Here is a 14,627-nt window from a genome sequence, read left to right as displayed (position 1 = left end):
AATGGTTGAGGAGGAAGCTAAGAGCTTACCTATGGAGATGAGTGAGAAGGGAGGTGTGGAGAATAACGGATTTGTTCAGAATGAAGCATTTGATAACAAGGAGACCAATACCAGTAGCCAAGAAGAAATTCCAAAGCCGTGCATTGTTGGTGTGGACCCAGTGGCTATGGAGGAGCCGATATTAAAGCCTTATGCAGGAATGCCAAAGGAAGTCTTGCTGAAGTTCTCCAGCCAAGCCCGGTACAGAGTCACCAGGGAGATTCTCTTCTGGCTCATAATTGCTGCTGCTGTCATGCTTGTATGTGCTACAATCGCAATTATTGTTCTTTCCCCAAAGTGCCTGGAGTGGTGGCAGGGTAGTCCTATTTATCAGATCTATCCTCGTTCTTTCAAGGACAGCAACATGGATGGCAATGGGGATCTGAAAGGTGAGTGAATTTTCATTCTTGATATGTGCAAGGATATGTAGCAATTGTCTGTCTGTCTATATATGTGTGTGCATATTAACAAATAAAATATGAACATATATTCCAATAGAGAAAGCCACCCTAATGGAGAAGGGAAGAAAAGTTGTCTGACTAATTGTTAATTGCAACTCACATTCTCATGAATAAACCTAGGAGTTGCTTGTTCAAGTTGGTAAGTCCAGACCTAGGCCTGGACTTAAAACAAATGTTTAGAGGTGGGGCTTAAAACAGTAGCACATTCGCCATTAGAGTAAAATGCCTACACAGAACTGAGGTCAGTCAAGAGGATGGGTGCTGTTGAGCATTTTGTGTTGGCTGCCTTCCCATAAGGAAAAGGGAGGAAAAAGAGTTTTTATTCATTGTCTAGGTGTTTTTGAGCTCTTAGGAATGCATTGAGACTATTTGATACAAAAGGTAATGCTGCTCATCAGTAGCTACTGTTTCAGAAAATGAAGGCTCAACACCATAATGGGCAATAAATGTCTAAACAAGAAGTAAGTGCTGGCTATAATATATGTCAGAAAGATAAAGATTTGGGTTTAAAAACACTAGGGGAGAATGGAGTGAGGTATTGATGTAGAAAACAGGGAAAAAAAACATGGCTTTTCATAAGACAGGGAATACCTGGGGTCTTGGCATTGAAATTATGCTTCCCTATGGGTGGCCTTGAGGATTTATTTGTGGTCCTTGAGTTTGGAAGGCAATGCTGTTACTGCATTTTAAGAAAATATAGGAGCTTGTTTTCAAAAGTAAGAGTTAAACTTAAGAAATAGTAAATATTTTTATAATACAGAATAGAAATTTATTTTGATTTTTTTTTTAAATACCTGCTTTACTTCTTACTTGTCGAAGTGGCTTTGAATGGTTTCTATTCTGTGACTTCGTGCTGTCCAGAAGAAATGTCGTGAATGCTCTGCTGCCTGAGATCAGAGAAAATGGGGTGGCTGTGTGTGAAAGGGACCTGGTATCCTCTTTGACTGAGAGCCCAAGACAAACTCTTTTAAATAAAATATTTCTCTTCCAAATGGATGATGCCCTTTTCTTTTAAACAGGTATCCAAGAAAAACTAGACCATATTACATATTTGAACATAAAAACCATCTGGATCACTTCTTTTTTTAAGTCTCCATTAAAAGACCTTGGATATGGAGCTGAAGATTTCTGTGATATTGATCCCATGTTTGGGTCAATGAGTGATTTTGAGGATCTGCTTGCAGCCATACATGACAAAGGTAATCTGCAACTCTGAACAAAATGACTGTTGTAAAGATGTTCATTCATATTACAGAGCTGTACCTTTTAGCATAAAGTTATCTGAGATTTGAGTTTGTCTGTCTGGCAAGTCCCCTGTGGTGGTGTTGAGTAGGAGCAGTTGGAGGTGCCAGTGAAGGGTAGGTGCCACAGCAAGCTAAGCTCTGATTGCCGTTTCCTGTCCTTGGGCACTGGGTGGTGCTGGGAATAGGACTGAAGATGTTGGGAGCTACAACAGCAGTGTCAGGCTACTCTATGTCCTCTGCAAGGCATGGGCCCCTCTGAGGGATGTTAGTGGGTGATGGGCTGACATTCTGCCTGTGCTCCTTGGTGCCTGTGGTATGGGCATTGCTGGTCTGTGGGATCAAGACATAGATGCAGTTGTTTCTGACTGAATTTGGTGACCAATGGCTGCTTTCTGAAGAAAGCAGGTAAACAATGACAGGGGTGGGAGCGAACATGGGCACTTCCTGCAGTTGTATCCTCGGTTAGTGCATTGATGCTTTAGACAAATGTTTGCTCAGGAGTCTTCCCAAACAGCTGTTGGGCTGAATGGTAAATGCTTTGCCAGTTCCTAAAACATTTGGAATTTCAAAAGAATGTCTAGTCTTTAGGAAGAGCGAGAAAAAACATGTGTTCACTGGTTCTAGACCAGTGAGGTGCAGGATGTGGAAGTCAAAGTTATGGAAATGGTTCATGACAACAGAAGTCTCTGCTGATTTGTTTCTGCCCCCCTGTTTCTCTTCTCAGCTGTGGGTAACAATACCAGCAAGATGTGTCACAGCTACTTGCAGACTGTAGGTAGTCTAGCTGTATTGGTAACCTGGCGCTTTTTCTGGTGGGTTTTCACCTCTTTTGCCAGACCTCTGGGATGGAAGGAACTCAAATGCTCCTGGTAATGCATTAATTAAAAATGTGAACTTTGTCTTAAAAGGCTAGATTTAATGTTGTTTTTATGGTTTGATGTTTAAGGGCTGAAGGTGATAATGGATTTAATACCAAACCACACAAGTGACAAGCACCGATGGTTTCAGCTGAGTCGCAATCGAACTGGGAAATTCACGGACTACTACATCTGGCAGGACTGCATGCAGGCTACTGGTTTGGTTGCTCCTCCAAACAACTGGGTTAGCACATGAAGGGAAACATGCAAATCCCAAATTGAATGCAGGCTACCACATATCAGAAGTACCTATAACATAATTGGGTCATAAATAACTGTTAATGAATGATCTAGTGCACACAGATTTAAACAAGTCGGGTGAGGAGCTCCTGCTACAAACAATTTTTTTTAAATGGCTTTTGTGTCTTTACATCACTGTTAAATCCTCATTTGTTAAACACAAAAAGGGGTAGTTGTGCACAAGCTGTTCACATGTGCCTCCATCTGGGTCTGGGTACTCCGCTTGAGAAATTTCATCTCGGCACTTATGAAATTATAGTTGGTGGAGAGGGGGAAAAAAACCCAGTAGGTTCTTGGCTCTTTTTGGAAGGTGATCAGACAAGCAAGTGTGTTGTCTATTTCAACTCTATTTATTTGAACTTTGAACTCAGGAGTACATGCTTAGGAACTTGTATATATACTTCTAAGAACTCAAGGTGGAATCAGTTTTGTACCAGTCAGTGTAATTTCTCTTTAAATGTACAGTCAGGAGTTATATTAGCATTTGGAATATTTTAGTACATATATGACTAGAATAAAGTTCACATTTGAACATGCTGACTGTTGTTGGTACTTCAAAGGGATAATACCAGATTGCAGAAAGCTGTAAGTCAACTAAAGCTATTTTCAATAAGTTTTAGGAAAAATAAATCCAAAAGAAGTGTTCGCACTCATGTTTGCCCCTCTATGCCGCATAATTCCCAGGGAAAGTCTACTGAAAAAACAAAGAAAAAACTAAATGACAACAAAACAAACAAACAAACAAAACCCCAAAACCAAATGATATGGTGAAGCATGACTAGAAGAGCAAATAGCAGGAGGAGAAAGTGTAAACTGAGTACTAAAATCTACTGTAAAGCTATTTCACTCATCAGGCATTTTGTGCTTTATTCTGTGTTTGTAGTACACCACATGTTAAAGTGTTCATTGAAGTAAGTTATTTTTCTCCCTCCCTTACATGAGCAGGTGAGTCTCTTTGGGAACTCCAGCTGGCAGTTTGATGATGTGAGGAAGCAATGTTATTTTCATCAGTTTGGGAAAGAACAGCCAGACTTAAATTTTCGCAGCTTTGCTGTTCAGCAAGAAATCCATGTAAGTATGTAACCCACTGCTGCAACACCAACAGCAAAACACCTCTTTCTTCATTTAATTTCTCTGATAATTTGTGCTGTACAGTCTACAATGTAGTTGTAACTAATTCAAGTATTGCAGTGTGTGTAAACAATTGGAACTAAAAGGTGTCTAGACAAACATTAAGTTTATAAGCAAAATTCAAGCTTTATGCTGTAATGTTTCCAGTATCACATCTACTTTGCTTCAAGTCTTTTTAATTTCAAAGCTAACAAGCAACCAAAAAGGCAAACAGAAAAACAAACCACCCAAACAAAAAAAACCACCACCACAAACTCACCACCCCTCAAGCTCCCCACAAAAAAAAAAAGAAAAAACCCCACCCAAAACAAAAATAAACAAAAAACCCCAAACCAAAGAACCTAAACCAACCAACCAAAACAAAAAAACCCCACAACCCACAATAACCGTCCAAATGAATAAACTGGAAGTACTGGCAGTGGGTGGTGGTGCAGTTCTCTGGATTTTAAGAAAGTAGACTATTGGTCTTTTGCTCTCACAAGATCTTGATGGGGTTTTGGCACAACAGGCTATTACAATTTAAAAGGAGCCCTCTTTCTCTTCCTACTAAAGGCTTTCTTAAAGTTGTTTTCATGTTTGGTGAACCCCCTACTTTTCAGCCTAACCTTATTTGCAGATTGTTCATACTTAGCTGTCTGAGTCAAAGCTGTCCTTCAGCTGAAATAGCTTTTTCCACCCTCATTTATGCTTGTTTGCTTTTCAGTGCTGTCAACATACCCCTTCAGCTTTTGTTACAATAGATTAAGTGAGCTGGTCTTTTCCAGTCTTTCCCAGTGAGTGACTCCCCATCCCTTTCTTTAGCTATTAATCTACTCCTTACAGTGCTTCTGGCCTGAAGTCTTTCTCAAATTAAAGAAACTGAACTGAGAAGATGCCTGGGCAGAATCTCGTACAGTGGCATAGGTACTTCTTCCTCTATGTCCTAGGTTTGCTGTTACTTGCTTTGATGTTGGTGCTAGTACTTAATCCAGCCTGACTGCTCTCTGGAAGCAGTTAACTGTTTCCAGCTCTATTCTCCACCAAGAGCCAAGGATGAGAGCATTTAGTTTGGATGATGTACAAAGGACAACAATTAATGCAAGAGTTGATGTGGAAAGTAAAGCAGCTCTTGCACTGAAGCCCGTGCTGAAGTAGAGCTGAATGACTCAAGTGGAGAGAAGGTTTTTATCTCTGTTGATTCAAGGAGCTGTTAATTAGCAAGTCAGATGTGAGGATGGCATTCTGTTTGGGAAAAGAGATGTTTGGTTTTCAAGAAAGCAAGTTAATGCTGATTGGAATTAGAAGGGATGCCTGGACTTGTGGATAAGGGGAAGATTGTGAGCTTTGATCTGTCTTCCATCTGCCTTCTTACCTATGTACTTAAACCACAATTCAATAGCTGTTTGGGAAAAAAAAAAAAAAGTCTTTGTTCTCAGATGAAGAAAAGTGCCTGATCTGAACATTTGCAGAAATCACTCAAGAGGGACTAACTTCAGGGTTCTTTGTTAAAACTACAGCAATTAAAACTGTAGTAATATGATAGCTACTGAAGGAGGATATAATTGTATTGAACTCACTAACCCCTGTATTTCATAATGAAATTACAAATCAGTAGCAGTTACCTTGGATGATAATTTTTCATGTTCCTGCAAATCAACAAATAAGCCTGAAAAAAACCCCCATAAACATCAGTCAAGAGAGAACAAATGCTTTAAAAGTTTTACTGCAGAAAAAGAAAATCAGTGGCACATGGCCTGTGTAGAATAACATTTGAACATTTGAATCAATATGTTCTAATTGTGTGCAGCCATGGTGGGTGTTCATCAACAACAGTTCCTACTACCATCTGAATTGTTTTGGTGGGTAAGGGCTTTTAGCATGGTGTGTCTTGGCTTTGGTATCATGAATTAGGGAGAAATGATAATAAGACATGCTGTATTTGGATCTTAGTTTGACACAGAATCAGCATGATTCACTTAAATTTCCAGTAAAATTTGAAGTACGATTTTAAAAAGTTGTTACCTATTAATATTTCCTAACAGATTTAGTTTTCTTTTTAAGCATATGCTATTGTGAACGGGGTGGGCTTACTTGGACTTAATCAGATTTTACTTTTGCCTAGGATGTTATCAAATTTTGGCTCGGCAAAGGAATTGATGGATTTAGCTTCAGCACTGTGAAATTTCTTTTAGAAGCAACTCATCTCCGAGATGAGCCTCAAGTGAACAAGTCCCTGAATCCTGTAATGTATATGTTGTCTTAGCTTTTTTTTTCCTGTATTTCCTGCTGGGCCAAGAGACTGTATCTTTTTACTCTTTCAAGTCTTAATTGTGGCTTTAGGAAGGCTGGATCAACCTGTCTCTTGGAAAGCAGGTGTCTCCTGGACACTGTGCAGATGGAACACATACAAGAAGACGACCCTGGGCTGAGGGTGTAGGTCACTGGGATATACCTGCATGCAGGAGCTCTGTAGGTGGGGGAAGGAGAGAATCACAGAATGGTGGGGGTTGGAAGGGACCTCCAGAGATCACCTAGTCCAACATCCCTGCTAAAGCAGGTTTGCCTAGATCAGGCCACACAGGAATGTGTCCAGGTGGGTTTTGAATGTCTCCAGAGAAGGAAGACTCCAAAACCTTTCTGGGCTCTGCCACCCTCAAAGTAAAGAAGTTTTTCCCAATGTTTCAGTGAAAATTCCTGTATTCTTGTCTACATACTTCCTATTTCTGTTGTGACACTACTTCTTTGAATTTGCTCTTTAAAATAATTTGCTTTTTGATTTGTATTCTAAAAATACCAGTCCCATGCTTTTAATAGTTGATTGGTTGACTTTGGGAAGCTCAGTTCTTGTCTGCTTGGGATTCCAGAGCAGTCACTAGTGGGTATTCTACATTGCAGGAATCAGAGCAAAACAAAAAAACTCTCATATTGGCAGTATGTCAGGGTGAGAGGTGGCGAAGCACATTCAGAATTGTGCACCCTGTATTTATATTATTTCTGCTGAGGTAGTGAACTTGGTGATGTTGCCAGATAACGTTAGCACAAAGACACTGTTTCCCTTGGAGTTGAAGACTGCATAAAACTGTTGAGCTCCACAAGTACCAGTCTTACAAGTTACCAAAATAATTGTGTCCATCTTTTGAGCCTGGTGTGTGTGGCCACAGTACCTGTTGTGCTTGCTGCTTCAGGTGGGCTTAGTGGTTAGTGAACTTTCCCTCTTGAAGGACAGAATCCAAAATAATCATCCCTCTATCATGTCTTTAAAGTTCCCCAAGTTTAGCCCTGTGTGGTTAGTGTTGGTACACAAAACAAATGTAATTTAAAATTTATGTCTGCTGGTGCAGTTGTTGCAGGAAAGGATGAGAATAATTTGGAGAGTTCTGAAATCTAAAATATTGATGAACTAATGGGAAATATTGTCTTCTAATTTAAGGAGAGTATCACAGATTATTCTCAGCTCTACCATGACTACACTACCACGCAAGTTGGTATGCATGATATCATCCGTAGCTTCCGTCAAACCATCGATCAGTTCAGCACTGAACCTGGCCGATACAGGTAATCATTATTACAGCTAGTGAATTCTTCTCTAATATTTGACACCCTCTTGATAGCAGTGAAGTTTTGTCAATAACATAATGTGCCATAAAAAGTCTTCCTCGAATGCAGGTAGCAGGGCATAGTCTATACTGCTTCTTCCCCAGTGGGTGAGGGAAAGGAAATTAATTAGCTGTGCTGTATCCCTGGACTGTACCAAAGTAAGCAGAATGGGGAACCATTTGGATCACGGAGATGCTGTAATTAATCAGCCCTGTGGCTGATTTGTTATATATTATTAGTGCAGTTCGTGGCAGACATAGAGATTTCCAAGACTGTTAAAACAGAGTGGTTGAGTCAGGAAGTCATCTCGTCCAACCACCCTGCTTGTCAGGGGTGCCTGGAGCACATTGTCCAAGATTTTGTCCACATGACTCTTGAACATCTGAATGGGGATTCTGCAGCTTTCCTGGGAAACCTGTGCTATGACTCAGACATCCTCACAGTGAAGAAGAGTTTTGTGGTGTTCAGAGGGAACATGCTCCTGTATTTCAGCTTGCACCCGTTGCCACTGACATCTGCCATTGCACATCACTGAAGAGAGCATGGCTCCATTGTCATGGCATAATCCCTTAATGTATTTTTATACACTAATGAGTCTTCTCCAGGCTGAAGAGTCACAGCTCTCTCATCTGCTCCTCCTTGTAGAGAGATGCTCTAGTCCCTTAATGGCCTTAGTGGTTATTTTCTGGACTGTCTCTGCTATGTTCATGTCTTTTTTGCACTGAGGAGCCTAGAACTGGACAACGAACTCCAGGTGTGGCCTCACCAGTACTGACAGGAATGATCACCTTCATTGAGCTGCTGGCAACACTCCTCTTAATGCAACCCAGGATACCATTAGTCACCTTTGCTCCAAAGGCACACTGCTGGTTCATCTTCAACTTGAGGGACTCCCATGTCCTTTTCTGTGAAGAGCATGGAAATGGCTGGAATGAAATGTGTGGATATGCATTCAGAAAGATAAGAATCCAGTCAGATACTCACAGCCTTTTGTTTACTCTTGTAGGTTTTCCTCCAGAAATTTTCAAGACATATTTCTCCTTGTCTGCTTTACAAAATACTGTTTCTCCATGTTAATCTTATTTGATGAGGAGGAGGGAAGGGAACATAATTCATAATGCTGATATGTGTCCAACACCATTTCTAGCTCCCTTCTGCTCACTGCAAACCAAGAATGAGCCAAAAAAGGTACTTGTTTACTTCTTTGTAGATTTATGGTTTCCGATGCTGATGAAAAGGAAGATATTGAAGCATCAATGATGTATTATGGAACACCTTTTATCCAAGAAGCAGATTTTCCCTTAAATTTCAACCTAATTAACATGAAAAATCTATCAGGCAACAGTATTTTTGAAGCTGTGAACTTGTGGATGAAAAACATGCCTGCAGGAAAATGGCCAAACTGGGTGGTAAGAGACAAACTCTTATAGGAAGGGCTTGTTCTTATAGGTGATAGTTCCCCTTACAGTCCTTCCTTGCTGAAGATTTCAGCCACCTGACCCCATGGCTGAACTATAGTAGATATCCATGCTCTCAGCTGCTGTAGTTGCAGTCATTAGCATTGGCCAGACGGGTGGTGGTTCTGCCCTTGAATAACAGGTACACACCCTGTGCAAGGGTAACAGAAGGGAATTTATTTATGTTCATGCCTCTCCCTCAGTGTCTCCAGGGTAGTATGGGACATTGGCTAGAACCACTGGTGAGGATGGGATTGGTACAATTCTCTTTGTCTGTAAACTGACTCAGTGTGATGGATTCTGGAGCCACATCCCAGGGCCCAGGGAAGCACAGAGCATGCAGCTGAGGGCAGTTAACTTAAAACTTTGCTGGCGTTTGCTAGGAAGCACATCTGGGATGTGCAAGAGTTCTTTTCAAAACAAGCACCACCTTTACATAGCAGAGAAAATGGCAGAATCTGAGAGAACTGTAATCATGGAGACCTGTTATTTGTCATCTCCCTTCAGTTCTGTCTCATGTGCTGCTGGCAGGGCTTCTGTGTGCTAAATTACTTGGGGCAGAAGTTTGTACTGACACCAAGATAAAGGCAATTGCTCTTGTGAACCTGAAGGGGAAAGAAAAACAACCCTGTTGAATTAGTTGATCAATTTCACATATGCAGGGAATTTTACAGTGTGTATTTGACAACGAGTGATGTTTTCTTGAGGTTGGAAGCCCTAATGTTGCTCGGATTTCATCTCGGATTGGGAAGGAGTATGTCAATGTTATGAACATGCTGCTTTTAACCCTGCCTGGTACTCCTGTAACTTACTATGGTGAAGAAATAGGCATGGAGAACATTGCATCAGAAAATGTAAGTGAAGAGCATATAAACTCTGATCCTGTTGTTTAGTGCTGAGTAATGGAACTTTCAAAAATACAAGAACTTTTGTTTTGTTAACTGAACCAAGCCTTTCTCACTGCTTAGATGGTTTTCTGTGTTCCCCATATTAAAAACCATTGGACAACACATGGAAACAGCTAGGCCAGAGAGCAAACTAAGGCTTTTGTCCATGCCTGAACTGCTAGACTACAGTCATGATCCCTAATTTCAATTCTCTGCCAGATCAATTCTTGCATGGTTTGCAGTGGGTTTGCTTCACTTCAGCAGAAAGGGTGGAAATTGCCAACACCAGGCCTGGCCTAGAGGTTAGAAGAGGTGTCATCCAAGGCAGGAGGAACCAAGTCACTGTCTCCCTTCTATAGAAACACCCTAACCATTGTGTCAAAGTCCATTATTTTGTTGCTGCTCTTTAAAAGAGTTCATGAGAGACTGTAGCTACAATCACCGTCTCCTACAGGCTGTTTTGCTCTGACTGTGCAAAGCCACCTAAACCACAGTCCTCTACAATGTGCCCGAGCTCTCATGAAGGGATTTCCAGAAAGAGTGGATGCATGCACCAGCACCAGCTTAGTAGTATTGCTTGGTGGCAAGCAGAAGTAGCTTTTGTCGTGCAGGGTTTTATGATTTGTCTTTTAGACCCCTTTCTATAAAGGGTTTAGATACCTGAGCCTAGGAGCCAGATGCCTATCTCACTTCATGACAGTATGTTTCTTAGACTACAGAAATTTTTATAAGTAAGGGATCAAGGGATTAAAACAAAAGAGTCTGTGCTTTTCACAGTATGCTAACCTGCATAACTGTAAAGCTTTCACATTTAGCCCATGTAATTTCTTGTATCTTCCATGATCATATCTGGCATCTGTGGTGTCTCATTGTCCAAGATGTATGAGCATGACTGGAAAAGGTCATTCCCCAAAGGGAACAGTTTAGCTCTGTCTCTCATGACCATATTTGAGCATCATGAGAACATGGTCTTATGGCAGGTGATAGTTTCACTGTGGAAAGCCTCTGTTAGGAAATGAGATGGCCTCTGATGATGTTACTAACAGTGCTGGCTAGCTTTGTGTCAAAAGAGGTACTTGAGGCACAGGATTATCACTGGGTTTGTCTGATTCAGACAGGAGGAAGCAATTCTCACATTCAGAAAGAAAGCTCATTTCCTGGGAGAAACACCTGGGTCAAAGCATCTCCTGCATTTTCTTCCTGCTGGTGATTACAGCTGATAGACTGGTACTCTTCAGAAAAATAGCTTGCCCTTGACTCCTCAGGGTTTACTGTCTTCTAGGGGCTACCCTGTGGCATATGACTTTGTAACGATGCAGAACCACTTTTCACTCAATCTGAGGAGGAAGATTCCCTCAGATGTCAGGTGTCTTAGAAAGACCAAGAGTATTTGCTGAAGTTTTGGTTTTCAGCCCCAGCATTTGAAACACTTCAGGGGAAGCTAAAAGAGGTAAAGATGAAAGGGAGTGTTACCACTGTTGAAAACTCAGATTTTTATTTCTCCCCCCGCCCCTTCTTTTCATAACATGCTAAAAGGAGAAACCCATTATTTATAATGTCACAAAGCAAAGTGACAATTTCTTTTGTTGAGCTGCTGTTCTGACAGATTGTATTGAAAAGTGCCCTTTATACAAAAAAACAGTTTTCATGGAAAACAAACACTCAAAGTATGTGCAAAATATTTTATGCCCTCTTATATAATTAAATTTAAGTATCAGATCTTTTGGCAGCTCTTCAGTAACAATAGGAAGCTTTTTCAGAATTTTCCTGAATTCTTCAAAATGAGAATTTCAGACTTCTTACATTGACAGTTTTTAATCAGCTAAATGCTGTTTCAATAAAGTTTTCACACTTGGCCATAATTCCATCTTTCTAACACAAACAATCTTGTCCAAATTGTACCTTTTGCAAATGTAAGCTTGAAGAGTTCTAAGGTGAAAAGTGTGATGGTTACAAAAGAACAGACATTGAATAGGATTTATTAGTTGTTTATCATTATTTTAACAGTATCTCTTTTTAGGACTCATTACCTCATGTATTTGCTCACTGCATGTCTAGGTATTTATCAAAATATTCTAGCTGTCATTAGTAAACTTTCGTCCAACCATCTGTTGCAAAGGGAGAAAACTCTAGTAGAAGCAATGACACATTTTACTCAGTGCTCTGTACACAGAGAGTGATAGAATGGTTAAGGTTGGAAAAGATCTTTAAGAAAATGTCAAACCATTAACCTAACACTACCCAAGTCCACCACTAACCCATGTCCTAAGTGCCATGTCCATGTCTTTAAAATACCTCCACAGGATGGTGACTCACCCACTTCCCTGCACAGCCTCTTCCAATGCTTGACAACCCTTTCAGTGAGGAATTTTTTCCTGATGTCCAATCGAACCCCACCCTGGTGAGGCTTGAGGGAGCTGGGTCTCTTTTAGCTTGAAGGAGACAGAGGGATGACCTCATTAATGTTTATACATATGTGAAGGGCAAGTGTCAGGAGGATGGAGCCAGACTCTTCTCAGTGACAAGAGGCAACAGGTGCAAGCTGGAGCACAAGAAGTTCCGCATGAACTGTGATGCCCCCCCTGGAGACGTTCAAAACCCACCTGGATGCAATCATGTGTGACCTATTCTAGGTGGTCCTGCTCCAGCAGGGGGGTTGGACTACATGGTCTTTCAAGGTCCCTTTCAACCCTCACCATTCTGTGATTTCTTCTTGTTCTATCACTTCTTACCTGGGATAAGAGGATGACCCCCCACAGGTAAGCCCATCTATTCATTTCGGGAACTGTCTTGATTCTTATTTTTGCCTTAGATTTAGAGAGGGATTACACCCTTTTACTAAGTTTTAACTTAAAGCAATACTAATTGCTGATTGTTTGAAAGATGTGAAGATGTACTAGTCAAGGGATAACTTCTCAATATACTAATCACCACTTTCATTTTCTAGGTGACCTTTCCAGAGAAATCCCCCATGCAGTGGGATGGCAAAGTTAATGCTGGTTTTACTGATGGCAACAGTAGCTGGTTACCTGTTAACTCTGACTACCAAAGTGTAAATGTTGAAGTAGGTATCTACATGTGTGACAAACTAATTGTCTAAAAATATTTTAGTGTATGTATTTTGCTCTGACTTCTTTTACTTAGTGTAAATTTGCAGTAAGAACAGACTCGGGAGAAAAAAAGCACTGAAATGTCAGCAAGGGGCCTAATTAATCTGAATTCATTTAAACAGAGCAACTGCAGTTTTGATGTAGATGTGGCAATTTGGCTCTTTACTATCTTTTTAACAATTTTAATATTAAATTGAAATCCAGACTATTTTTTCCCCATTTACATTACTATAGAAAGCACTGGCTGTGTAATAAGAACTTAATACAGACCATCTCTACCATAAGTAGAGCAGTGAATCAAACAGATTCTGCTAATCTATGGTGCTGACCAGAACTAAAGACAGAAACAATAAATCTACAGGAAAAACAGTAAACAAACACTGTGACTTTAGTGAATCACACTCAGTGGAACAAGTTCAATACCACCAACCTTTGAATGGCTGTGGCTTTCTTCTGAGTTAAGTGGCACGATAAGGACCCTGTGGGAAGAAGAAAAAAAATGCTAGTGTTGTGGAAATTCTTTTAATGCCTGGTACCCACTGTCTCTGCCACTCCACAAATGTCAAGGAAGCGCAGGAGAAAAAGTGATTTTTTTTTTTTTTTTTTTTATCCCAGTAGCATTTACAGGCAAATTGGAAGAGAGAATTGTCAAAATGGAGTTCTGAGAGATGTGTTCTCAGCAGACTGGGGGGGTGGGAAGCACTGTTTTCTACATCCAATGCAAAGAAATGAACCTGTTAATGCTGACTGTTGCAGATCCAGATGACCTGGTCCAACTCAACCCTGAATCTGTACAGAGAGCTAACTCTGCTTCGCAGCAACGAGCTTCCCCTACATCGAGGGTGGATGTGCTACATCTGGAATGACAGTAACATTTTTGTGTACGTGAGGGAATTGGGTGGGTTAGAGAGAGTCTTTATGATGGTTCTCAATTTTGGACAGGAATCGACAATAGACCTGAAAGCTCTAGTTCCCAACCTTCCATCTGAAGCTATTGTAAGACTAAGTACTAATTTCAGCAATACTGGTAAAGCTGTCAATACCAAACTAATTAAAACTGAAATGGGAGAAGGCTTGGTCCTTGAATATAAAACAGCAAAGCCTGTTCATACCATGGAAGCTTTTCAAGGAAACTGTTTTGTGGCTGAAAAAGCTTGTTATTCCAGTGCCTTCAATTTACTCTATAGGCACTGTTAAGTGCATAAGTAGAATAGCCAAACGTTCAAATTAATTGAGAAAATATTTGTTTCAGGAATACACGAAGAATTTTCAGATTTCTTTTGGCTTTTAAAACTTTGTGTACAAAATAAACAACCTGAAAATAAGAGATACCTAATTGTCTTGCATCCATATTAGTGATTAAAAGGGAAGAGTATGGTATAAATGCCCTCTTAAGCTCTATGGAGAAGAAAAGTAAACCTCTCCTTAAAAGCTGCCGTGTTTAAGTGTGTGCATTTTTGTGAGGAAAGAACAGCTGCTTTCTGGGTGCTGCCCTGTTGGGTGCTGCAGCTGCGGAGAGACAACAGACCGATACCAGGATCCTTTAGCATCATCAACCGCCAACA

At 40.5% G+C, this 14,627-nt stretch overlaps 1 protein-coding gene across 1 annotated transcript; it reads left to right on the top strand.

Moving 5' to 3' along the window:
- Window position 1: 1 nt before the first annotated feature.
- SLC3A1 (solute carrier family 3 member 1) lies at window positions 2-14,259 on the top strand. Its single transcript, XM_054397705.1, has 11 exons — window positions 2-428; window positions 1,520-1,699; window positions 2,691-2,845; window positions 3,847-3,972; window positions 6,134-6,253; window positions 7,442-7,566; window positions 8,819-9,017; window positions 9,773-9,923; window positions 10,378-10,409; window positions 12,915-13,016; window positions 13,819-14,259. Exons 1-11 carry the CDS (start codon window positions 2-4, stop codon window positions 14,257-14,259), a joined length of 2,058 nt encoding a protein of 685 aa, XP_054253680.1.
- Window positions 14,260-14,627: the final 368 nt, after the last annotated feature.

The sequence above is a fragment of the Indicator indicator genome, chromosome 2 (genome assembly GCF_027791375.1).
Source record: "Indicator indicator isolate 239-I01 chromosome 2, UM_Iind_1.1, whole genome shotgun sequence".
In the NCBI taxonomy this organism is placed as follows: domain Eukaryota; kingdom Metazoa; phylum Chordata; class Aves; order Piciformes; family Indicatoridae; genus Indicator; species Indicator indicator.
The sequence above is the reverse complement of the archived record's forward strand: the minus strand, read 5'-3'. Positions and strand labels throughout refer to the sequence as shown.

Excerpts from the sequence above, each read along its gene's own strand:
- SLC3A1 (XM_054397705.1), top strand. The coding sequence starts at position 2 with ATGGTTGAGGAGGAAGCTAAGAGCTTACCTATGGAGATGAGTGAGAAG. Across the intron at positions 3,973-6,133 it reads CTGTTCAGCAAGAAATCCAT|GATGTTATCAAATTTTGGCT; the intron begins GTAAGTATGTAA and ends ACTTTTGCCTAG. Across the intron at positions 9,018-9,772 it reads GAAAATGGCCAAACTGGGTG|GTTGGAAGCCCTAATGTTGC; the intron begins GTAAGAGACAAA and ends TGTTTTCTTGAG.